The sequence below is a fragment of the Sarcophilus harrisii genome, chromosome 2 (assembly GCF_902635505.1).
Source record: "Sarcophilus harrisii chromosome 2, mSarHar1.11, whole genome shotgun sequence".
Classification (NCBI taxonomy): domain Eukaryota; kingdom Metazoa; phylum Chordata; class Mammalia; order Dasyuromorphia; family Dasyuridae; genus Sarcophilus; species Sarcophilus harrisii.
Window position 1 is genome coordinate 616,316,679 of NC_045427.1, and position 22,943 is coordinate 616,339,621.

General features: G+C 50.9%; 2 protein-coding genes across 6 annotated transcripts in view; one reads left to right on the top strand and one right to left on the bottom strand.

Annotated features, from left to right (window-relative positions):
• The window catches only part of MAN2C1 (mannosidase alpha class 2C member 1), a 33,743-nt gene extending 25,830 nt beyond the window's left edge, over window positions 1-7,913 (top strand). For all 5 annotated transcript variants that reach the window (XM_031956581.1, XM_031956579.1, XM_031956580.1 and 2 more), the window contains 11 exons: window positions 1,104-1,277; window positions 1,740-1,822; window positions 4,043-4,137; window positions 4,668-4,772; window positions 4,956-5,112; window positions 5,309-5,452; window positions 5,617-5,726; window positions 6,250-6,329; window positions 6,711-6,856; window positions 7,145-7,254; window positions 7,333-7,913. In XM_031956581.1, coding sequence (XP_031812441.1) covers window positions 1,104-1,277; window positions 1,740-1,822; window positions 4,043-4,137; window positions 4,668-4,772; window positions 4,956-5,112; window positions 5,309-5,452; window positions 5,617-5,726; window positions 6,250-6,329; window positions 6,711-6,856; window positions 7,145-7,254; window positions 7,333-7,459 — 1,331 coding nt within the window. In that variant the 3' untranslated portion in view covers window positions 7,460-7,913. The remainder of the gene's footprint in view (window positions 1-1,103; window positions 1,278-1,739; window positions 1,823-4,042; window positions 4,138-4,667; window positions 4,773-4,955; window positions 5,113-5,308; window positions 5,453-5,616; window positions 5,727-6,249; window positions 6,330-6,710; window positions 6,857-7,144; window positions 7,255-7,332) is intronic.
• Window positions 7,914-10,843: 2,930 nt separating this feature from the next.
• NEIL1 (nei like DNA glycosylase 1) lies at window positions 10,844-21,850 on the bottom strand. Its single transcript, XM_031956584.1, has 10 exons — window positions 21,778-21,850; window positions 20,012-20,446; window positions 16,009-16,128; window positions 15,709-15,772; window positions 15,279-15,378; window positions 14,586-14,713; window positions 12,921-12,948; window positions 12,507-12,568; window positions 11,930-12,152; window positions 10,844-11,566 (listed from the first exon to the last, which is right to left on the bottom strand). Exons 2-10 carry the CDS (start codon window positions 20,443-20,445, stop codon window positions 11,460-11,462), a joined length of 1,266 nt encoding a protein of 421 aa, XP_031812444.1. The 5' UTR covers window position 20,446; window positions 21,778-21,850; the 3' UTR covers window positions 10,844-11,459.
• Window positions 21,851-22,943: the final 1,093 nt, after the last annotated feature.

The window sequence follows — 22,943 nt, forward strand, 5'->3', positions numbered from 1 at the left end:
TTAGGCAGGGTCCAGCCATCCTTTGAGACTTTATCTGATCACTTATGAGAGAATTGGGCCAGATGACAACTATCAGATCCTTCATCCTATGAAGCTCCATTCCATTCTTCATGGGCAGGGCTGGTATTGGAGGACAAGGAGAAACTCAAAGGGCATTCGAATGCCAAGTGTAGAAAAAGAAAGCAGATGAGGAGAGGAAGAGCTCTCCAGAGCTTATGAAAGACAGCAAAAACTTTTATTGGGTAGAAAGTACTCACTTTCTACCTGGGTACTGGCCTGCCTGGAATGAGGAGAGTGGACCAGTTGTCTTTAAAACAGTTAAATTCCACAAGGTTTTATTCAGCACGTATTAAGTGCCCAGCTTAATGCTGGGAAGCAGGAAAGAGAAGCTCAATCCCAGGCAAATTTAGGACAGAAGATGGGCTGGAGGAGCTCCAAGGAAGACTTAATGGGGGCTTCTCTGGCCATGAGGAGGTCAAGCCTGGGCTAGCACTTGGAAAATGGACAGGGTTTGCTCATAGGCTAAGGAAGCTCAGTCCTATTGCAGTTTTTGGTGTCCTGAACCCCTTTTCAGTATCATATTTTTGAATGAGTTTAAAAAAAAAAAAACCCAAAAACATGGAATTACAAAGGAACCAGTTAAGCAAAGTTCAGTTATTAAGACATTTAAAAAACTGGTTCACAGACCCAAGGTGAAGAACCCCTGACTCAGAAAGGGAAATGTGGCTGAGAGAAAGGAGGCTCTAAATGCTTTTTGAAAGTCCCAAGGGTCTCCTCTGGCCAAAGAGGAGCCCATGTTCCAGCTAAGAAACCCTGGGGGTTAAGCAGTTGGGCCACCTGAGATAATGGGGGCCTATGAAAATTAGGCTAAAGACTCTGGGTTCTGTAGGTATTGAAGGTTAAAAATCACAGATTCTATGTAATGAAATGCTGGGGGGTGAGGAGGTGGGGGTGCTGTGGGCTAAACCCCCAGAATCGCTCACAGGCCCATTTTTAGATTCCATAAGTGCCTTCAGGGCCCATTTCCTGACTCGGGTCTTGCTCATGTCCTGGCGTTTCCCACACATGATGCAGATATAGTTCTCTGCCTCCTTTATCCACAGAGATTCGAAGCAGTGGCTCCCGCCTTCTGAATGCTGCAATTTGGTCTCTATTTGGAGGAGAGCTAAGCTCTCGCGACCCAAGCCTGCCACGCAACTTCCTCATCTTCAACACCTTGTCCTGGGAGCGCACCGAGGTGGTGGCCCTGCCAGGAGCCAATGGTGCTGAAAACCTGGGTACATAGGCACTGTCCCCGGAGGTCCCCCCATCCTGGGAGGGAAGAGGCCTGGTGGCCTCAGGTTACAGCTGAAAAGGACCATGAAGAAGTGGGATTTAGATGGTGAAAAAGTTCCTGCCTGGAAGGCTTAAAGATGATGGGGGTGTAGAGTGTTGAAGGTAGTGAGCAAAGAAGGGGACAAGAGGCTAATTTTGGAGTTGGGCCCGGACCGGGAGCGGAGCTTTCCTTAGGCAGGCTTAGGGCTGGGCCCTGCAGGTCATGGAGAGGGGCAGGATTTCATCTCCAGCCTTGGGAGATGGGGGAGTCCTGAGGGGAACTGGGCAGTAGTAAGCCACGCTTACCCAGTGAGGCGATAGAGAGAGCCTCTGGCTTTAAATTAGGATTGAGGACAGAGAGGAACCGAGAAGGGTCTTGGGAAGGTTCTAGCACTAACTGTTCTCCCTTCCCTCCCCGAGTCCAGTGCTGGTGACAGTGCCGAGTATGGGCTACACCCAAGCCCCTGCTCCTGCCCCGCCTCCTCATGCCGTCAGAGTGGTCCAGGAGGTGAGTAACCCCCTGCAACAAGGGGTGAGAATTGTGGGGAAGAGGGAGTGAGAAGTGTAGGCTGCAGTCCTTTCTGGGACCCAGTATCAAGAGGTCTCTTCTGCTCACCTGGGAAGGGAACCCTTGGACAGCCAAATCTGGTTGGGCCATCTATCCTCAATCCCTGATCCAAATCAGTGATAAATATGAGGCAGCTCAGGACCACAGGCACCTTCCTAGGACACTACACTGGAGATTTTCCTCTAAGGGAACTTTAACAAACATTTCTTAGGTGCAAGACTTGGAGAGGGTAAAAACAAAAAGCCCCTATCTTCAAGAAACTTCCATTCCACTGTGGAGGAGGCTCCAACGAGTACACATAAAATATAGTACAAGCTATTTTGAGGAGGGAGCTAAGGAGGAACCCAAGGATGCCCTGAGGGGATGGAGAATAGGCCTGGAGAACTCAGGGAAGGAGCTGATTGGTGGAGGGGAGGAATCCATCAGGCCATCAGGGGACCAGACTATGGAGAGCCTTGAATGCCAGACTAGGGCACAGTGGAGAAGTTCTGAAAGAAAGGGCTTGGTCAGGGGAGTTGCAGATTCAGTTCATTCAAATGGATTTTCTTGCCTTCTGTGTGCGAGGCCCCATACTAAATAACTGAGGACACCAGAAAACAAAACTTACCCAAAAGAGCTTAGATTCTACTGAGAAAGCCTGGAGCTATTGAACCAGTCTTTGGATGTGATCTTTCACCCAACAATATTGTCACCTAGCCGATACCTATCTATCTGGTCCACAAACATGACTTTATTAGATTCTTTGCTACATGGAACAGTGGAAAGAACACTTGACTAATTAGCCGGAGGACCCAGGTTCAAATCTTCTCTGAAGCTTACTGCTTGTGTCACCTTGGGTAGATTTCCACCACCTTTGTTTCCTCCTCTATAAAATGAGGAGATGGGTTAGCTTGCTTCTATTCCCCCCCAGCCCTGGATCTAAGATCCCATAAATCCTATAATAGGAAATGAAGTCATTCTCACTTGGGCTGAACCCAGGGAAGCCCTGTTAGCTGCTTTGCTCTGTCAGTGTTCAGAAACTCCCCCCAAATAATGTGGTCTTAGATTTTGTGAGAATTACAAGTCAGATCCACTGCAGTTTTCATCTTTTTTCTTTGTCTTTATTTTATTTTTTTAAATTTTCGGCGACATTTACCCTTCTCTAGGTCTGTAGCCTACTCTTCTTCCCAGATTTTGAGAGATCACCTCAGTAATTACATTTGCCCGTTTTTTTTTTTTTTTTTTTCATTACCCAAGGATGTTGTTCATCTGAAGTTGGTGACTTGAACTCACTGAAAGAAGCTAGAAGCTGTCTGACCCCTTCCTTGTTTGCATTGGACTTCCCTTCTCTGCTACCACTTTTGTTCTAGTCTGGTCAGGCTAAAGATTATTTTCTTTGTGAGGAAAAAAAATACTAAAACCAAAAAGATCAACTTGAACATTCTTGTTTTTGCTATCGCTTACCAAGATCCTGTCCCCTGCAGACACAATCCTCATCCTTCTTTCACCTTCCTTTCCCTCCAAATACAGATTAAAAAAAAAAAAAAAAAAACAATCTGGGCTTTTATTGCCAGCTTCGGTCCTTCTGATACAACCTTAAAATGGATCCTCCTGCCTTTGTTCTTCTTCAGCTACCTGCCCTTCTTCTCTAGAGAGCTTTTGAAAAAACCTGTGTTTGATGAGTTCCCTGTGTATCCATATGGGTCTTTTTTTAGGCAGCTACCTTTTTCCCTCTTCATTGGTACGATTTCTGATTGGTGTTTTTAGGATTTACTCTGAAGAACCTTACATCCCTTTAGGGTCAACTTGTCCTACAAAATTTCAGGCCTTTTGCTGAATTCTTTGATATTTGATCTCATTTGTTTTACAGGGGTGCATGTCAGACTGTTGGGTCCCTCTCCTTTTCTCTTATGAACTCTATGATGGAATAGTCATTTTCTGGAATCACAAGATTAGGAATTCAATCTGGTCAGAACTGAGGCTGAAAAGGAGTTTCCCTTGGTGCCTCTTCATAATACAGGAGAGAGGGCCTCTGGCCACAGCATCACACATCTGTGCTAGGTTTCTCTGTATGTGGCTTTTCTCTAGCTTTCTCCCCTGTTCCTCCTTTAGTTCCCATGAGTTTTATGTCCCCACAACATCATCATTCTCTGTTCTCCCTCACCCTTCCCATCTGCACAGGCCGATGGCTCCGTGACACTGGAGAATGGCATTATCCGAGCACACCTGGACTCCATGGGCCATTTAAACTCCTTGGTTTTGGTTTCCTCAGACAGGTACCTTTGGCCCTCAATTTTCCTTCCTCTGGGGTGGCTGACTGTGCCTGTTGGGTTCCAGCCTTTTCTCATCACACAAGAACTCCCTGCCAATTGGATCCCTGGGTCCCTTATCCCAGTGAGAAGGAGGGGGCTAATCAGAGATTTATCAGTTTTATTAATTGTAACAGGAGATTAAAATATTGGAGAGGAAAGAAGAAAGAGAGCCAAAATCAGGGCATCAGAGGTCTGGCTCTCCCCCCACCTTTCCTGGCTCTGTGTGTACTTTAGGCAGCTTCATCCTTTCAAAGTCAGTTAAAAACCATTAGACTTTCAGGTACAGTGGAAAGAATTTGGGTCTTGGAGTTTTGAAAAGCCATGGTTAAGTCCTGGCTTTGCCATAATTCTCTGACCATGGACAAGTCAATATGAGGGGCGTACTTGGTAAAGCTTAGTCTACAGAAATGAATGCTTTCTTCCCTCCGTCCTTGAGCCCACCCTCCCACCCTGGAGAGGAGTGGGGACTTAGGCCTTCTTTTCATTCTGTTCAGGGAAACTGTCCCCCGAGGTGTCTTTGGCAACCAGTTTGTGATGTTTGATGACATTCCCTTGTACTGGGATGCCTGGGATGTGATGGATTATCATCTGGAGACCAGGTGAGACAAATGGTATACCAGATAGGCCCCTGCTGACTGCATGAGCGATGAGCCCCCACGCTAAGGCCCTGAGCCCTCTCTCCTTAGCCTGTGGTCATGGCCACGCTGCCCCTCTCCCATCTTTAGAAGCTGAATTTAGGGACTGTGCCATGGCCTGACCCCTTCTGACCCTGTGCCCTGTAGGAAGCCAGTCACAAAGCTGGACCAAGCCCTTGAGGTGGGGATCCCAGGAGGCCTTCGAGGCAGTGTCCATTTCTCCTTGCAACTCAGTAACCGAAGCATCCTGACACAAGAAATTGTGCTGGATGCTGCCTCTCCATATCTCCAGTTTCATACTGAGGTACTGATGGGGGACCGTGGGCTGGGATAGGGGCTCATCCAGGAGTCAGCCCATCATCTCTGGCACTGAGTCTTGGGCCCTCAATCCCCCTACCATGACCTCTTGGGGAGGGAGAGCAGACATTTCCCAAAGAGCGAGTCCCAGAACTAAGGAGACTCCATTGTCTTCCCTCTCTCTTTTGTGTGTTATTCCGCAGGTGGACTGGTATGAGTCTCACAAGTTCTTAAAGGTGGAGTTCCCTGTGTGGGCCCAGACCACCAACGCTACCTACGAGATCCAATTTGGGCATATCCAGAGACCGACACATTATAATACCTCTTGGGACTGGGCTCGATTTGAGGTGGGTTGGGAAAGGAGGGGACTAGAGCAGTAATTCCTTCTGGGTCTGGGGCAGGAAGGTGGGGTTCAGGGCTCGGTGAGAAGTGAGATTAGCAGTGAGTGGGGGGATGTAGGAGCCATCAGGGCCCAGAAGGGGCTGGTGAAGACTTGTCTCGTCACTCCAAGGTGTGGGCCCATCGATGGATGGACCTGTCAGAACATGGCTTTGGAATGGCGCTTCTCAACAATAGCAAGTATGGGGCCTCTGTTCGGAACAACATCCTCAGCCTCTCCCTGTAAGTCAGATGGATGCTTTGTCCTTGTTCTTGAGGGGGACAGTGACCTCAGGGAGCTTTTGCCATGACCTGCAAGTGAGGGAGGGCTGGGCAAGGTCGCTGGCCTCATTGCCCCCTCCAGAGCCCTCTGGGACTGGAACTGGCCCTGGATACGGGGGAGGCCTGAAGTCTCAGGATCAAAGCAGGCTCAGTGTGACTGAGGTCATACCATGATTAAGGCTGGAGAGCCAAAGAATGGCCCCTGTCATTCTGTCCAAACAAACAAAACAAAAACAAAGTCTTAATAAATAAACTAATCTGGGAAGACCCTCAGGAAGTCAGAGAGGGAGGAGCTAGGAGAGTGGAGGAGGACCAGGGTTCTGGCTGGGCTCCTGCCCTAAGGTCCAGTCTTGCTTTCTCTCCAGAATGTACTGGTCTTTATGGGAAAGGCCACAGAGTCCAGAGGGGTGGGGGAGAGAGTGGCTGGGAGGGCTCTCCACTCCCCGGGGTGAGATGCTGCAGCTGCCTCTCCCCATCTCCATAGCTTACGGGCGCCCAAATCCCCCGATGCCAATGCGGACATGGGCCATCATCAGTTCACCTATGCAATAATGCCACACATGGGTGAGTGCCTCGGGCTGGATGTGCTCCCTCTTTCCCTGTCCCTTCCCGATTCATGTGTCCTTAGGACGGGGGTTGGATCTGAGCTGCCATGTCATCTTGAGTATCTAAATTTTTTTTTTCTCTGGACGATTAGGGTGGCTATATCTCCCCTGCCTAACCTCCTAATAAAAAGGGGAGAAAATGGGCAAGAAGGCTTTAGGAAAGCGATGTGTTTTATAGACATGGATTGAAGAGGAAAAAGTCAGACAGTGGGGCTGATGTAGCTTTGAGCAGGGCAGAAAGCTGGTTGGCTTCTTGATTTGGTGATGGACAGAGGCCCAGGATCCCCCAGCCCCTCTCGGGCTTCTGTGATGGCTGTTCTTGGGGGATCTTATTTTCTAGGAACATTCCAGGATTCTGGAGTCATCCAAGCTGCCTACAACCTCAATTACCCCCTCCATGTTATACCCACTGGGCCAGTCCTGTACCGGCCTTGGAGTGCTTTCTCTGTCTCATCGTCTGCCGTAGTGTTAGAGACTGTTAAACAGGCAAGTGGATGTTGTCAGAGCTCACTTTTTCCTCCAGGGGAGAAGGGCCCAGTGATGGGGTCCAAGGGAAAGGGCTGGCCCCTAATCAGAGAAAGCTTCCCTGCTCCCCACCCTCCCGTGCCATCCCAGAGAACTGGGTTGGAGTCCGCATTAGAATCCCAGTTACGTCACCATCCTGCTCCGTCTCCATTTCCCAGTTGGTGATTGGGGCTCGGGGGTTACTTCTTAGCTTGAGGGTCCTGAAGAGTGGGATGGGCCTGGCCATCCTCTTCCTCTCTGCTCCCCCAGGCCGAGGCGGGACTGCACCCCTGTGCCCTAGTGCTGCGAATGTATGAGGCACATGGCAGCCACGTGGACTTATGGCTGCAGACATCGCTCCCTGTACAAGAAGCTGTCATGTATGTGGGGCCATCTGGGGGAGGGGGAGACTCCGAGACCAAATCTCCCACAAGCCTCATTTTCTCTTTTCCTCCTAGTTGTGATCTTCTGGAATGCCCTGACCACCGGCAACGCCTGACCCTCGAGAGCTCCCGCCTGAAGCTCTCCTTCTCCCCCTTCCAAGTGGTTTCTCTGCTCCTTGTGTTGCAGTCCCGAAGCCCCTGATCGAGACATAGGAGCAGCACCTTGGGCCTCCTTACCCCAAAATTCCTGGTCCCCAGACCTCAACCAAGTAGGAGCCCCCAGCATGATCCTAAGCACTTCCATTTTGGTCCCAAGCAAGTACCAGGCTCCCCCAACCCCTCTGCCTCAAAGACAATTGCCAGTGGGGTGAGGAGCGAAGCCAGACACCCTCTTGTCCAGCTCTTGGGACGGCGCCCCATTGCTCTGCCCAAGGAGCCAGTGTCCCTGACTCGGCCAGGGCCCCTCCGCCTCTGGCTCATGCTGAGGAACTCCAGTGAGCCACTAGGGGCTAGTGTGTCTCAAAGGCACACACACCCTTGTCTCCTTTGCCCTTTCCTTCCTTGAATTCCCCTTGGCCCTCGGAGCTGGTTTCTGATACATTGGACAGTGGACACGTTTCAGTCAGCCCAATAAATATTTTCCTTAGCCAGCCCCATTTCCATTTCTCTTGGATCTCTAGCTTGGTAGTTGCCCTTAAGCCTTGCGGGCTGACCTCAGGAGTTCAGGTTGCCTCGTCGGGAAAGACCGTGTTCCCCAGGATGCCTGTGAGCATGGGCTTCTTGCCTCTTCTTCATACCGGTTTTTATGTTAAAGGGAGACTTCTCTCCAGGTTTGGCTGCTGCCCAGGGGACTATGGATGTAGTTGGGCTGTAACCCGTAGACAGGAGCAGTAAGGGAGTAGTGGACAGAACTAGAAAATGGTTCTAGGGAATCTTAGGGTCCTAGAACATTGGAATGGAGGAGGGCCTAGAGACCGAATAGAGTGCTCCAGAGAAGGAAGAGAGGCCTTGGGGACAAGTGACCACTCCGTCTCCTGACTTGTAGAGAGGATACACAGTTTGGATCTGGGGGACTGAACAAGGCTGTGTGGGACCTGTGGCAGAAAGAAGCCTGTAGGGGATGAGGTCTCAGCATTCTGCAGGAAGGCCAGAACTGTACTCCAAAGAGTTGTTGGGAAAGACCCCCGGAGGCAAAGGGAGCATCAAGGAGATTAACAGGAGATGAACACAGGAGGCCATGAAGGTTCTTTTAAAGTAGGTCAGGCCATGAGGAGCTCTCAAGGAGGTGGGTAGAGAGGCTTGTTCTTGGGGGGGGGGGGGGGGGGGGGGGGGGGGGGGGGGGTGTTAAAGAGTTCAGACACGAATAGCCCCCTGGTGCGAATGACCAGAAAGAACAGCCAGCTGCTCTGCTTTTCTTTTGCCTTTTTTTTTTCTTTTTTACCAAGAAGAGTGACCTTCAGACTCAGAAGGCCAGAACCAAGTGGCTAATGGGGAATTGGATAATAAGGGTGCCGTGACAGGCCTGGCTGCCTGTGCCCTATGAGTCATGAGTCCCCTGGCCTGGGGTGGGGAGGCCTTAGAGGCCAGGTGGATGTGGCTGCATCATGGCTTTAAAAGCCACTGGAGAAGAGTGGAGCTGGTAGGTGGGAGGCAGCAAAGGCCTCTCAAAAAAGCCAGTTCTGATCTTGGAGATCATTGACTGCTTCCAGGCTCTCCCTAGAGAGAAGTGAGAGGATGCAGTGGGCTTTCCTGGGAAGCCATGAGGTGTGCAGAAAGGGTAATCAGCCAGGAAGGAGGGGCCTGTACCGGCGGAAAACTGCCCCATGGTTTGCACCGTGCCTTGCAAAGAGTAGTTGTTCCTCACAACCACCTCAGAAAGCTGGGGCCATTATTATGCCCGTTTTATACAACAGACAAATGGGTTAAGTGACTCCCCAGGGCTCCACAGCTTGGATCTGAAGAGGGCTTTGACCTGAGGCTTCCTGACTCCAGGCCAGGGACAATTGGCATTGCCCCACTGCCCTCAGTAGAGAAGACTAGAGCAGAGGGAGCACTGGCTTTGGGATTGGAGGAGCTGAGTCCAAATCCTACCCTCTCATGTTTGTGTAGCCTTGGAAAAAGTAATTTAAACAAAGGTATCTCTAGATATGTGAAGAAATGCTCTCAATCATTATTAGGGAAATGTACATTAAAACAACTCTAGGATGCCCCCTCACCCTATCAGATTGGGGTAATATGACGGAAAAGGAAAATGACAAATGTTGGAGAAGTGGGACACTAATGCATTTCTGGTGGAGTTGTGAACCCTTGCAACCATTTTGGAAAGCAGTGTGGATCTGTGCCTATTATGCCCTTTGACCCAGTAATACTAGGTTTGTACTCCAAAGAGATCAAAGAAAAGGAAAAGGACCTTTTTGTATGAAATATATATATGGTAGCTTTTGTTGGGTGGCAGATAATTGGAAATTTGAGGGTATGCATCAGTTGGGGAATGGCTGAACAAGTTCTGGCATACGGCTGGGAAGGAAGGCATTTTATAAGAAATAACGAGCAGGTGAATTTCAGAAAAACCTGAAAGACTGAAATGAACTGATGCAAAGTGTAGGGAGCAGCACCAGAACAACACTGTACTCAGTAATAGCAACATTGTACCCATGTTCCACTGTGGTTGAACCCATGTGGCTCAGCTGCGAATGACTTTGCTATTCTCAGTGATCGGAGACATTTCCAAAGAACTCTTGGTGAAAAACGACATTTGCCTCCAGAGAGAGAACTGATGAACTCTCGAATGCAGGCAGAAGCATCTTTTTTTTTTTAAACTTTTTCTTCTTGTCTGTGTTTTCTTTGAAACGTTTTGCAAGATTGCATGGGTACATCCGTTATCAATTTGCTTGCCTTCTCAAAACAGAGAATTCAAAATCATGTTTAAAAAAAAGTTAGAAATTGTTTTTCATGTAATTGGGAAAAAATAAAACCAAAATTCCAGAAAAAAATTTAAGTTCCCAGGCCTCGGTTTCCTTCTAATTAAATGGGGACAGAACTAGATGGCCTTCAAGGCCCTTTCCAGTTTCAAATCTGCAATCCTGTGATCCTCACAGTAATTGAATTAAGCCCTACTGTCACCCCCATTTTACAGATGGACAGGTGAAGGTAGGAATCCTTTATTAATGATAACACTGTATGCAAAGCTCTGGGCTGCCTGAGGGGGACTCAGATGGGGAAGTAGGACAGTCCTGCTCTTAAGGAGCTTATTTTCAATGGAGACAACACCCATGGAAGGTTTGAGCTGCAGATCAGATGAAGGGGCTCCCCGCTCCTTGGGGTGCAGCAGCAAAGACAGTAAGGCTTCTTTACTGTGACTTCTGCATATAACATGGTATCTGTTTCTGAAGTTAGGACTGGGATGAATCTGAGGCTGGCCCAGGGAGGGCTAAGATTTTCCCAGGGTCACTTCTGATCCAGGATTTACACTCAGGTCTTCAGCTGTCTCCTAGATGAACCTTAGGCTTCCCTCTCTTTTTGATATTTTATAGTTAGGAAGTTCTGAAGTCTTTTTCTTCTTTCTGGTCCTTTTTTCCTAAATTCGAGTTTTTCTTTTTTTTTCTTTTTTTTTTTTTTTTAGGAGATGTGAATGAATCACCACAGGGGGGTGATAACAGGACTTAAGATTTCTAGTTAGATTTTTATTGTCAACATGTATAAAAGCATCTCCAAAGCTGGTTCAAAAGCTCTAAAATCATCCTGGATTTCAACCCTGCTGGGAGAGGAGCCGGGAACAAGGGAGTGGGGTGCCTGACTGGGGTGGGAAAGGCAAGAAGTGGATAAAAGACATTTGGAGTTCCCTCCCAACTTGGGGTTAGGGGAGCAAAGGCACTGACACGAAAGAAAGGATTTGGAGCTCCAAGGCTCTGGGTGCTGAGCTTCCCTTGCTTCCCTTGGCACCAATCCATCTCAGCTGTGGAAATCAATCCTTTTCAGACATCAGTTGAACCTTTTGGTCAGGATTGTGCACAGGCCCAAGAAAACTGCCAATGAATATTATGAAAAGCATTGTATCCTCCAAATCTGAAGCCTGAGCCTTTTGCCAGATTCTCCTGGCTGCCCTGATCCTGGGGTGGTCCACATCCCCTCTCCCCATCATGGAGCTAACAGGAGGACCGGGGGGGGAGGGGGCGCGCCTCTCCCACCCTGCGGCTGAAGCTTCAAGGAGGAGACAGGCCAGGTTCAGGATGGCCGCTGGGTGACGGAGGTGGGGAGGAAGATGGAGAGAGTCTGGGCTTGGAAGTAGCTTTCCCCTTCCTGGTTCTGGCTGTTGAAGGAGAGGAAGCAGAACTGTGAGATGGAGCTCCTGACGCAGAGAGGATGGAGATCCAAGGATCTTTTCGCTGTGGTTGCCTGCCTCTTCCACTCTTGCTTGGGCCCTCTCCCCCACCTGGAACTCCCTTTCCAGCTTCACTTCGTCCCCAATTCTTCCTTGTCCTTCAATCCCATTCCTCTAGTGAACCTCCCTCAACTCCTCCAGCCACTTCATGCCCTTTTCTCAGAAAGGAATCTCAGTGTCTGGACATGTTGCTCCCCCAGTTTCAGAACCCCCTATACAAGGACTAGAGACCCCCCACACTCACTCCCCTCCCCCCAAAGGGGAAGCTGGGATTCTAAGCAGAAGCCCCACCTTTTCGTACTCGGGCCACCAGCTGCTGTTTTCCTTCCAGAACTCCTGGATCACTTCCTGGGGATGTTGGAGCAGACTTCCGGCGCTTTAGTCGGGGCTGGGACTTGGGGCGTCTAGTTGATGCCTCATGTCCCTTGGTTCCTTGATCAACAGACCCCTTCTGAGACTTCTTGCCTGGTTTCCTTGCTCTGGTGAGGCCCTTCTTTGGCAGAGATTTAGGGTCCTGATCAGAAGAGAAACAGGCCCTTATCTGGGTCCTGCAAGGGCTCAAGGACAAAAGCAGAAAGTGGGGGTCTCTACCTAATGCCCCTTGAGCATAATGTTGGTGGTCTTAAAGTGGCCTTTGAACTGAGCTGATTCGGGAGGCCACAGCAGGGGTTGGGAGGCCGACATTGTATGGAAAAGGGGGCACGTGGTCATCCTCCCCTAGCCAGGCTTGTTCTAGGAAGTATCTGGAGCTCTCGGCTGCATGGGCTCCGTGTTTCAGAAGGGAAACTCTCCCTCGTCACCCAGAATCGAGAGCAGAAGCGGTACCTCCCTTGTGGGCAGGAGAGGACGTTAGGGGTGGAGGCCATACCTCTGAATCGGTAACTTCAGGGATGGATTTTTCCTTCACACGCTTCTTACGGGATTTCCCTCCTGTGGAAAACCAAAGGTGGCACGGAGCCTTCATGTGGGGACATGACATCAAGGGCTGACCTCCTCCACAAAGTCCTGAGCCTTGTCTAAAATGCCCACCCAGGCAGCAGCATTGCCAGAATTAGAAGCTGGAGTCTCTGAAGATCTCAGCTCCTGCTGCAAGGACCTCTCAGGGAGGTGGGGAATGGGAGAAGGGATGGAGGGAAAAGGGGTAAAATCCGGGGCCTGCTTGTGCCTTGCACACAGGAACTCCATCCCAGAATGCCTGACTTCCCTGCCTCTAAAGACCACAAGTCTCCCAATCCGCTCAGAGAGCTGTTCTTTTCCTCCTGCTCAAGGAGGTCGGACCTACCTTTGGGGGCCAGAGGTCCAGGATCTCCCTGAAATGGAAGAGGAAATGGCTCAGATCAAAATCTTTCAACCATCTACTCTCTGAAGCCTAGTCACCTTCCTTGCTAGAGGGCTCTCTGGGACAACTGAACAGGAGCCACCATAATGGGGTGGGGCTTCACAGAGCAGCTTCTCAGGAAGACAATTCCTTTGTTGCCCCAACACACACCACGGTTTCTAAATCTTGGCTCTGTTCTCTCCATCCACACTAGCTGTCCTTCGGGGTCCAAGCCGAGTCCTGCCTTTCCATCACCACCCTCAGGAACCTTGTCAGGGACCAGATTTAACTCGGGCAATGATTAAGTCGGGCATTGTGCTAGGGGCTGGGATACTAGGACGGGTCCCTGCCTTCAAGAAGGTTACTCTCTCCTGGGGGCAGGGAGGGCAAAGATCCGTACTCAGACAACTAAAAACAAGATACGTACCAAGTAATTCTGGGAGGAAACACTAACAAATATGGGAAATATAAATAATTTGGGAGGAAGGAAGAGATTCAGGAAAGTCCTCTTGTATAATAAGCTGGGTCTAAAGGAAACAGGAATCCTGAGAGGCAAAGGGGAGGAGGAAGACCCCACCTGGCCCAAAGTATGCACACTGGAGGTGGGATGCAATCTTCTGGGCCTCCTCGAAGCTCCCTCCCAGGGCATGAAGTGGATAACATAGGTGGAGATGGAAATGGAGGGAACAGAGGAGATGGAGATAAAGAAAGAGATAGAGCTGGAAAAGAGAGAGAGAAATGGAGAAGATGGAGATGGAGGGAACAGAGGAGATGGAGATGGAGATAAAGAAGGAGATGGAGCTGGAAAAGAAAGAGAGAAAGAAATGGAGAAGATGGAGATGGAGGGAACAGAGGAGATGGAGATAGAGATAAAGAAGGAGATGGAGCTGGAAAAGAGAGAGAGGGAGAAATGGAGAAGATGGGGATGGAGGGAACAGAGGATTTGGAGATGGAGATAAAGAAGGAGATGGAGCTGGAAAAGAGAGAGAGAGAGAGAGAGAGAGAGAGAGAGAGAGAGAGATGGAGAAGATGGAGATGGCGGGAACAGAGGAGATGGAGATGGAGATAAAGAAAGAGATGGAGATCGAAAAGAGAGAGACAGAAATGGAGAAGATGGAGATGGAAGAGATAGAAGTGGAGATGGAGATGCCTGTAATGTGAACCAGCCCTGGGATCCAGATATCCCTTCAGCCAAGAAAATGGGAAACGCTATGGAATGGAACCTGGGCTCCTTTATGGCTGGGGCAGAGATCTTCTATATCATAGGCAAGCCCAACAAGCCAGTTCCAGCTGTCCCAGGAAAGATGCTTCCCAGATGGTCTTTGCAGGCACAGCCTACCTCGACATTGAGGTTCTGCTTTTGCCCATCTGCTCATCCTGTCCCTGCCTGGCTGCCATGTGCACAGCCAGAGAAGGAAGAGGCAGTTCCCCAACTTCTCCTCCCTGACACTGCTACTCAATCAGGGCATGACGTTGGGCAAGTCTTTCTGGGCCTTACTTTGCCCAACCTATCAAATGGGAGAATGCCTGCCGGTTGACCTCCCTAGGCTACTGAGAAGGCTCAGGTGAGATGACAGACGACCAGCTGTCTGGTACAAAATGGTACAGAGATGTGTTCTTTATTATTACCTGGAACCAGATGGTCCTGCCGTGCCTGTCCGGGAGGCAGCTCATGCCGGACACAGAGTAGCAGCGCAGCCATGCACGGAAAGCTGAAAAGTCATCTTCCTCCCTCTCGGGTCCATAACCCTTACCCCCTTGATGACAAGAGTGGGGGAAGGGAAGATTCTCCATCAGGCTTTCCCAGTCAAGCCCACTCAGTCCCATTTCTTCTCGGGGACCCAAGGAACAGGGGTGGCAAGACTGGATTTTATCACTAGCTCTGCAGCTAACTTTCTGTGAGAATACAGATAAACTGCTTCCCTTCCCTGAGCCTCAGTTTCCCCATGTGAAGAAGGGATAATATCAGATGTGAAATTGAAGGTGAGTGAGACCCGAGTTCAAATCCTGCCTTGGTTACTTAATGTCTGAAAAAACTTGGATTACTTGCTTTCCTTCTCGGTCTGAGTTTCCCCCTCAGTGATACGGAATTAGGCCAGAGGATCAATAAGGTTAGTCCCAAGATCTGAATGCTATGACTCCTGTCTTATCTACCCCAAAGGGCTATGTACAGAGAAGGTGGGAAAGTATTATAAGAAGACCACTGCTGCTTTGCCCAGTCTATTCTCGCTTTCCCTTGTTCAGATCCCAGGAAGCCACAGCTAGCTAGACTGGGGGAGAAGAGGGCCAGGGCACTCCAGGGTCCCTGCCACTAGACCTCACCGAGCTGAATCACCTCCATGGGGACCGAGTGGCACAGCTCCAGCAAGTCCGGGTTCTCTAGCTTTGCTTTGACCTTCTTGCTCAGGGTCAGTTCTGGGTTCTGGCCAGGGGAGGAGGGCACATGCTTAGTAACTCTGATTTCCCACCCTGCCCTGCTCCGTCCCCCATCTGCCCCAAATAATCATATGAAATAATGGGTATGGGGCCCTTTGCAAAACTGAATCGTGATTTAAATGTTGCTCTTTCCTAGGGCTCAAACCTTCATTTTGTAAGAGGAGAAAACAGACTTCAACAAGAAGAATATCTTGTCTGAGAACATACAGTACAACCGAGGCAAAATTAGGATGAGCCAACAGGTCCTTTCTGGCCAGTCAAAGGCCCTTTTCTCTACGCCCAGGGCCTAGCCTTGAGCCACCCCCTTCACTCTCACCGGCCTCCAACACTTCAGCGCCTCCAGGACAGTTCGGGCCTTCTCAAAGGGAGGGATCTTCAGCCTGAGGAAGGGGGAACCATATGAAGCCAGGCAGGGATAGGGGCCAGTCGAGACAACCGCTCTCCTGGAGACATAGAACTTCGGGGCAGCCAGGGCCCTCCAGACACTTGGAAAGATGGGGACTCCATCCACCCCAGTTCCTTCCAACATTAACTCTTCCCTTGCCTACACGGCCCGTGATCCCTGGAGCACGGGCCTGGATGCCTACGCCTGTCCCATCCCTCCTCCACCACTAACCGGTGAAGAATCTCTGCCCGAAGGTAGTTGCCAATGCCGTTGAAGAACTTCTGGTCCAGGAGAGCTTCACAAATGGGCTTGTCAAAGGTCTTGTCAGCCAAGTTCTGGAGAACGTTCTCCCTGGAGAATAGGGGAGATATAGAGGGACCCAGGTGATCTGCTCCATGCAAATGACCCTTTCAAACACCTGGTTTCACTTCTCCCAAGATCTAATCATGTCACCAGGCATGGGGAAATAAAGGCAGGGGAGGAGTCCGGCTGGGGGGTGTTCCCCGACTCAGAGGATATTTTTGTCCTCAACTTAAAAACCCTCCAGCTTCAGAGCTCCAAGAAACTTGAGCAGCCCCCCCTCTATATGTGATCTCTCTATAGGGAAGACAGCGCGGTGCAGTGAGAAGAATATGATTTCAAGACTAAAAGCCTGGTGAACGTTCCCAGTCTTCTCCTAACTACTGTGGGTCTAGTTGTGAGCTTGGGGGCTACAATGGCCTCTTTTATGTTGTATAGGTTGTATATGTGTTTTGGGGTCATATAGGTGGGTGGGTTTGGGTTCTAGAAGGCAACACCAGGACCTTGAGTCTCCGGCAGATCTCGCCAACCTGCAGAGTGTGAAGTGGCTTCAGGACTAGCCCCGCTTGGGGGGAGGAGGCTCGCTCTAGAGAGGGCTGCTTGGCAAGGGATGTGCCCCCCTTGCCCTGAAACTTGCTCCGGTGATACGAAGGGCCCTCTGCCGAGGCAAGGCCTTCAACACAACGCCAGTGATTTACACACAGTGAGCACTGGATAAATGCTCATCCGTTCCTCCATTCCTTCCCATTGCTGAACCATTAGCCAGGTACACTGAGGCTAGGACAGAAATGGGTTCATAATCATAGCCCAAGGCCACGGAAAATTAGTGAGAATGGGGGCCATTGAAGAGAATGCAAGGGAAAGCTTGAAAAAAAGCCAAGCTTGTAGGGCATGCCCAGGACAAAGCAGAGAAACAGGGCACTGGTCCCTAGGACTGGTGCAGCAGCCCCCTCTTCCCAGCCTTTCTGTTTGGATCCAATGGCAATCCTAAGGGATGTTCTTAGAGTTTCCTGGAAGCTGGAAGCTGGAAAATTGAAGCCTAAAGAGAAGTGACTTGGTTACAGACAATGAAACTTTGGATTTTTTAAACAGGTATACAAGAGGACGACCAGGATGCCATATAAAGGTGGGATGAAGAAGCTAAAGAAAGAGAAAAGGGGATAGTGAAGAGGGAAGAGCCATAAGTTGGAAGAAGCAATCTACTTGTGCTGCTTGGTCTCAGAAGGGAGGACCAGGAGGATCTGGGGAGTTCTAGGCGTCTGTATTTCAGCTGAAGGTAAAGAAATACCAGCTCACAATTAGACCCACAATGAGTTAGGAGAAGACAGGGAATGAGACAGCAAGCTTTTGGTCTCTAATTCATGTTCTCACTGTCCAGGGCTCACTCTGTCCCTATGGACATAGAGATCAGACACAGAGAGAACTGCTCAAGTCTCTTCCAGCTCTGAAACGGAAAGCTGCCATATGAATCACAGAACCACAGAAGGGACCTCGGCAGCAGCTCAGCCCAAACTCTGTCCCTACACTGGTATTTCCCATAAATTGTCTCTCAGAAGTGGCCCCCCAGCCCCTGCTGGAACATCTCTGGGCATGAGGAAGCCTATTCATTTGCTGAACAGGTCTAATTGTGATCTAGTTCTTCACAATCCTTCTTCATGTTGTATCTGTGGAAGAATCTCTCTCTGTCTCTCTCCCTCCCTCTTTCTCCCTTTCTCTGTCTCTCTCTCTTGCTCTTTCTCTGTGTCTCCCTCTCTCTTTCTCTGTCTCTCCCCCTCTCTTTCTCCTTCTTTCTGTGTCTGTTTCTCTCTTTCTTTGTCACTCCTCTCCCTCCCTCTCAGTCTTTCTCCCTCTCTTTGTTTCTTTCCCTTTTTCTGTCTCTCTCAACAATGTTTGAACAAAATGTTCTTTTTAGATGTGTTTTTAAAACCGTTCTGGGATGGAGTTTAGAAAATACGTCTTTATCCAGGTCAGGCCAGTTCTGTAGGTGCTAAATGTCAGAGCCACTAAGAAGGCCAATTATATGTAAATTTACGCTTAGATTTGGCTCTAAAACTACCTATGGTTGGAAAAAAATAGTGTTTCCACAGACGAGAGGCATCAGAAAATTACAGAATTGGGGAGAAGGCCCTGAACTCATGGATAGAAGCTATGTGCTGCTATCTTTGGGCAGCTAGGTGGGACAGTAGATGAAGTACCAGCCTGAAGCCCAGAAGCCTCATCTTTGTGAGTTCAAATCTGACCTTAGATGCTTAAAAGGCTATATGACTTGGGACTAGTCCCTTCATCTTTAAAGCAAGCTGCAGGAGAAAATGGCAAACCACTCCAGTATTTTTGCCAAGCAAACCCCAAATGGGGTCATGAAGATTCAGACATGACTGAATCACAACAAAAAACAGAAAACTTAAGATCTCACTTATTTTGACTTTCAATTCCTTCTTTGCTATTTTGGTTCCATATATGTGAATCTTAAGGTCATTCTCTTTGGCAGAAAGCAGAAGCAGAAGCAAGGGAGAAGCGGGCTTTGTAGGAAGGCGGTGCAGCCCTGTGTGATGCTGGCACTGAGACACTCATGTAAGCAGCTGGACAGAGAAACACGGTTGTAGCCGAGAATATTCCCAAGACAGCAGATGAGATGGGGGAAGAACCTCAAGGGAAGGAAGAGCGATGGGAGGAAATGAGAGGAGAAGGCTTAGGAAAGGCTCACAGCTGTTTTCAGGTATCTGTCTCCAGGGAAGAGGGATTCGGCCTGTTCTGCTTGGTCTCAGAGGAAAGAGTCAGGAACAAAGATCGGAACTTCAGTCTTGAGGTAACAAGCGTAACCAGGATAGGTTTTCTAAGTGATGGATTCTCCCCTTACTTACTAGGTCTCCTAGTACAAGCTGGTAACTGTTTACCAAGTTTCAATTAATCAATAAATACTCATATATAAAGCCCCCACAATGTGCCAAGCACTGTGATCCACATGAGATGCTTGCTTGGGCACAGGTAAGAAACGATTCGAGCCACTGAAACTTGTCAACTCGAAAATTTGATGATTCTATGTTTACAAATGTCAGGGATTTCTTCCTTCACTGGCCTTTGGTCAGCCCGGATTGGGCCAAAGGCTCCAACACGGACCCAACAAGGCAGACATGTCATATATCCTGGTGGCAGCCCCCAGGACAGGATAGGTCCCGGGCAATGGGGTGAAGGTAGCCGATTTGGGGGCTAAAAGAGCTTGGGGAACCCTTGTGAACCAGGCAGCTTGCTAGCGGGGATGCCAAGGCCTCTGCCCGGACTGGAGACCGGCTCTGGCCTACAAATGTAGCGTGGAGGGTCTCCAGCTTAACTATTCCCAGAGAACAAAGCTGGCAATAACCCCGCTGCTTCCACCCAAAAGTGCTTTCTGTATTCAGAAATATTCACAAGGACCCTCTGCTGTCCATTAAGTCATTGTTCCCATTTTATAGATAAAGAACCCAAGGCTTTTAAGTTGATCGAACACCTATGGGCTGAGGGTTCATTATCCCTTCAGGGAGAGAGGAGAGTTTGCTTTCAATATGTCTGTGAAATGTTTTCTTCTAAGGAGACTAACACTTGCCTAGGAGGGCTGAGAACATCCCAGTTCTATCACTTACTAGAGAAGGGACTCTGAGCAACCACTTAATCCGGATGAGTCTGTTTTCTCACCTGTAAAATGGAAATAATTTCCCTGCCCTGAGGATCAGCTGTTCTGTAGTGAAGCAATTGGGGGAAATGTATGCGAATTGCACATGAATCTTAGGGACCATCTGCCTTTTCTCTCTCTTCGGGACCAAGAGGGGAAGCGGAAAAGGAAGGGAGAGATGGGAATTTGGAAGGGCAAATCTGGCAAGAAAGTCCGAAGCCTCGTTTCCCGGCTTGGGTCTGAGCCCCTCCCTGGGGCTCCACTGCCCACTTAGCCCAGACACCCTACCTGAACTTCTCATACTCCAGGAGAACGCAGGGGCCGCGCCCAGGCTGCCATGTGCCCTGGACCTCCCAGTGGCCAAAGCGCCGGATGTCCACGAAGCAGAGGGCTCGGCGGGGAGGGGGAGAGGCCGTATAGAAACGCAGGTGGGCGTGCTTGGGCAGGGCGTCGGCCGGGACCACCTGAAAGGAGCCCGACATGCCGAAGCGGAACACCAGGTCCAGGGGGGGCTGTGGGGGGCGGGCCCCCGGCAGCGGGCTCAGCGTCAGCCGGACCTCCTTGCCCCGAGAGGTGGCCGTGATGCGGTAGGCGCTGCTCTCGAAGGGCACCTCCGGGTTTTTAGTGACTTCGGACTTCTCCACCCGCCCGGCGAACACCAGGTCCTTGCACTGGGTGTTCACGTAGCAGCTGGCCAAGTGGAGCTCTGGGCCCTCGGGCATCCTGGAAGCGGAGACCAGAGCTTCATCGTGCTGTCCTCCCCCGTTTCCCAACCTCTCCTTATTCCAGCCAGGGACCAAGCTCCAGCTTAGACCCCCCCCTCCCTCCCCCCCAACACGTCTGGGAGTTCAGACTCACTGTGTGCCTCTAGACCTCAGTTTCCCTTTCTGTAAAATGATGAGCACCTGACTCAGCTCTCTAAGGCCCTTTCACTCAGTTCCGCATCAGCACTCACATTCATGAGAATTCTAATCAGAGCTTGTAGAGACGTTTCATACACATGTGTGCATGTGTGTGTACAGGTGCGCATATATGTGAACATGTGTTGTGTGTATACATGTGTGCGTGTACAAGTGTGTGCACGTGTGCATGTTGTGTGTGTGCGTGCGTGTGTGCATACATCACACACACACACACACACACACTACACCGTAGGCAGGTTTGGGAAGTATTTCTGAATTCAAATATAGACTTCTAACAGCTTCCGGCCTTCACGGCCAGGTGATGGGGAGAGGGGGAGATGAACAAAGAGAAGTCAAGTGAGTACGAGAAGTTGTGAGCGAGAGGAAGAAGGGGGAGCCGAGTCTGCGGGTCAGCCGTTAGTGAGCCCTGGCTGGAGGCGAGGCACTGCGCCAGGAGCAGGGGGTACAAAGAAAGGCAAGACCCAGTCCCGCCGCTGCCCCAGAGCAGTGAGACCTCCCTTCTCGCCGCGCCAGTCCGCAAACATCCCGTAAAGCGCCCAGCTGCGGACAGGGACAAGGTCCTTCAGTCAGCGGCTCAGGTGATTTGGGCGGGACTGGCTCCCCAGGTGTAGCTCTGGGACAACTTCCAGGCACTCAGATTCCTCCCTAATTAAGCGCGGTCCGGACTCTCTCTCATCCCCTCTGGGTTCTAACTTTGCAGGAGCTCGGATTCGGGTGCGGGATGAGTCGGACAAAGATCCCGGCCCCCGGTGCCCTGACACGGGAGGGGTCCCTTTCAGGGTCTGCGAGCCGAAGGAACTCGTAAAGAAAGAGTCATCAGGCTAAGGGGTGCGAGTGTCAAGGACCCACGCTGCCTCTCTGGGCCTCAGTTTGCCCATCTCTAGCCGGGGGATGTGCCCTCTTCCAGATGCAACATCCAAGCTAATTTACTCTCCAGCCCCTCATCCTTGAAACTGGCCGGAGCCGGGGTGGGGAAGCAGGGTCTGCCGGGGGCAGGGGCAGGGAGCTGGGGACCCTTCTCCACCCTCTCCCCAGCCCCCTGCACCCGCCTTCCTCCTCCCTCCGTGCTGAGCCGAGGATGGGGGGAGGGGGGCGCCCTCCGCGGCAAAGTCCAGGAGGAAAACCAGATACCTGCTCCCAGGTGCGCTCCGCCGAGACGCCAGCCACCAGCGTTAAACCAGAGGATGGGGTTTGACCCAGAAGCATCCTGGGAAATGTAATGGCTATGCCCCACAGCCTCGTGGGAACTGTAGTTTTTTTGGCGCTACGGTCAGCTTGGAAGGCGGAGAGTAGAGAGGGAGAGGAAAAGCAGGGTAGACCGGGATAGGAGGCAGGCAGATGGAAGCGAGACGGCAAGAAGGCTGAGTCTGGGTGGCGAGATTCCGGCCGCCCCGCGGGGGGACGGCGAAGAAACGTAGTGCCGGCGGGTGGGGGACGCGAAGGGGGGCTTCCAAGGGAGACGGAGAGGGGGCCAAGTCGCCGAGTGTGATCTGGGACTTCCCTGGGGGGCGCGGCTTTGAATGACAGAATGACTGGGACCCGGGTGTCCCGCTTCCCGGCCAGGCCGAGCAGGAATAAGGGAACAAACCAGGGAAGACAGAGTTCGGACCCCCTTTCCCCCGCCCGCGCTTCAGGGGCCCTGGGGGAGGCTGCGAGAGGCAGGCACAGTGGCTCAGGTGCTCAGGTGTCCCGGGGCACAAACACCAAGCGCGCAGGTACGTGCTTTCAGGGGTCTCGCTGGGCTCCACAAAGAACCGGGGTCTCGTGGGGGAGAACTGGACGCGGTGCGACGTAGAATACTCTTCCAGGGGCCCCTGGCCGCCTCCGGCTTCCGTTCCAAGTGTTTTAGGTAACAGTGAGAAGCGGCTCGGAGTCCGATGAGCCAGGTGCTTTCCTGCCTCTGACACAGTGATCCAAGTCCCTCTCGGGGCTTCAGGCATTCGAGGCTCGAAGCTGCTGGGCAGGAGCACACAGACCTGCCGTGGCGGGGGGAGTTCCCTCCCTCCATGTTCGGTATATCAATAAAATAGCAGAGCTAGTCCAAATCAAGAAAAAAAATAACCGAGGACGTTTTCACATCATCTGCTTTTCCCAGGGCATCCCTTACACTCTTGCCTCAGAGAGGCATCCCTTGCATCAGAGACTTTAAAAGCCTGGCGCGTGTGGGGAGTTTAGCAAAACCAATCGTCCTGCATTAGGCACGTGGCCTTCCACACCGGCCGCTCCTCCCAAACACGTCCAGCGGCCGAAGCCGGACTCCAGTAATGGCCCGGGAACCGAGGCCCTTCCCCGTGGAG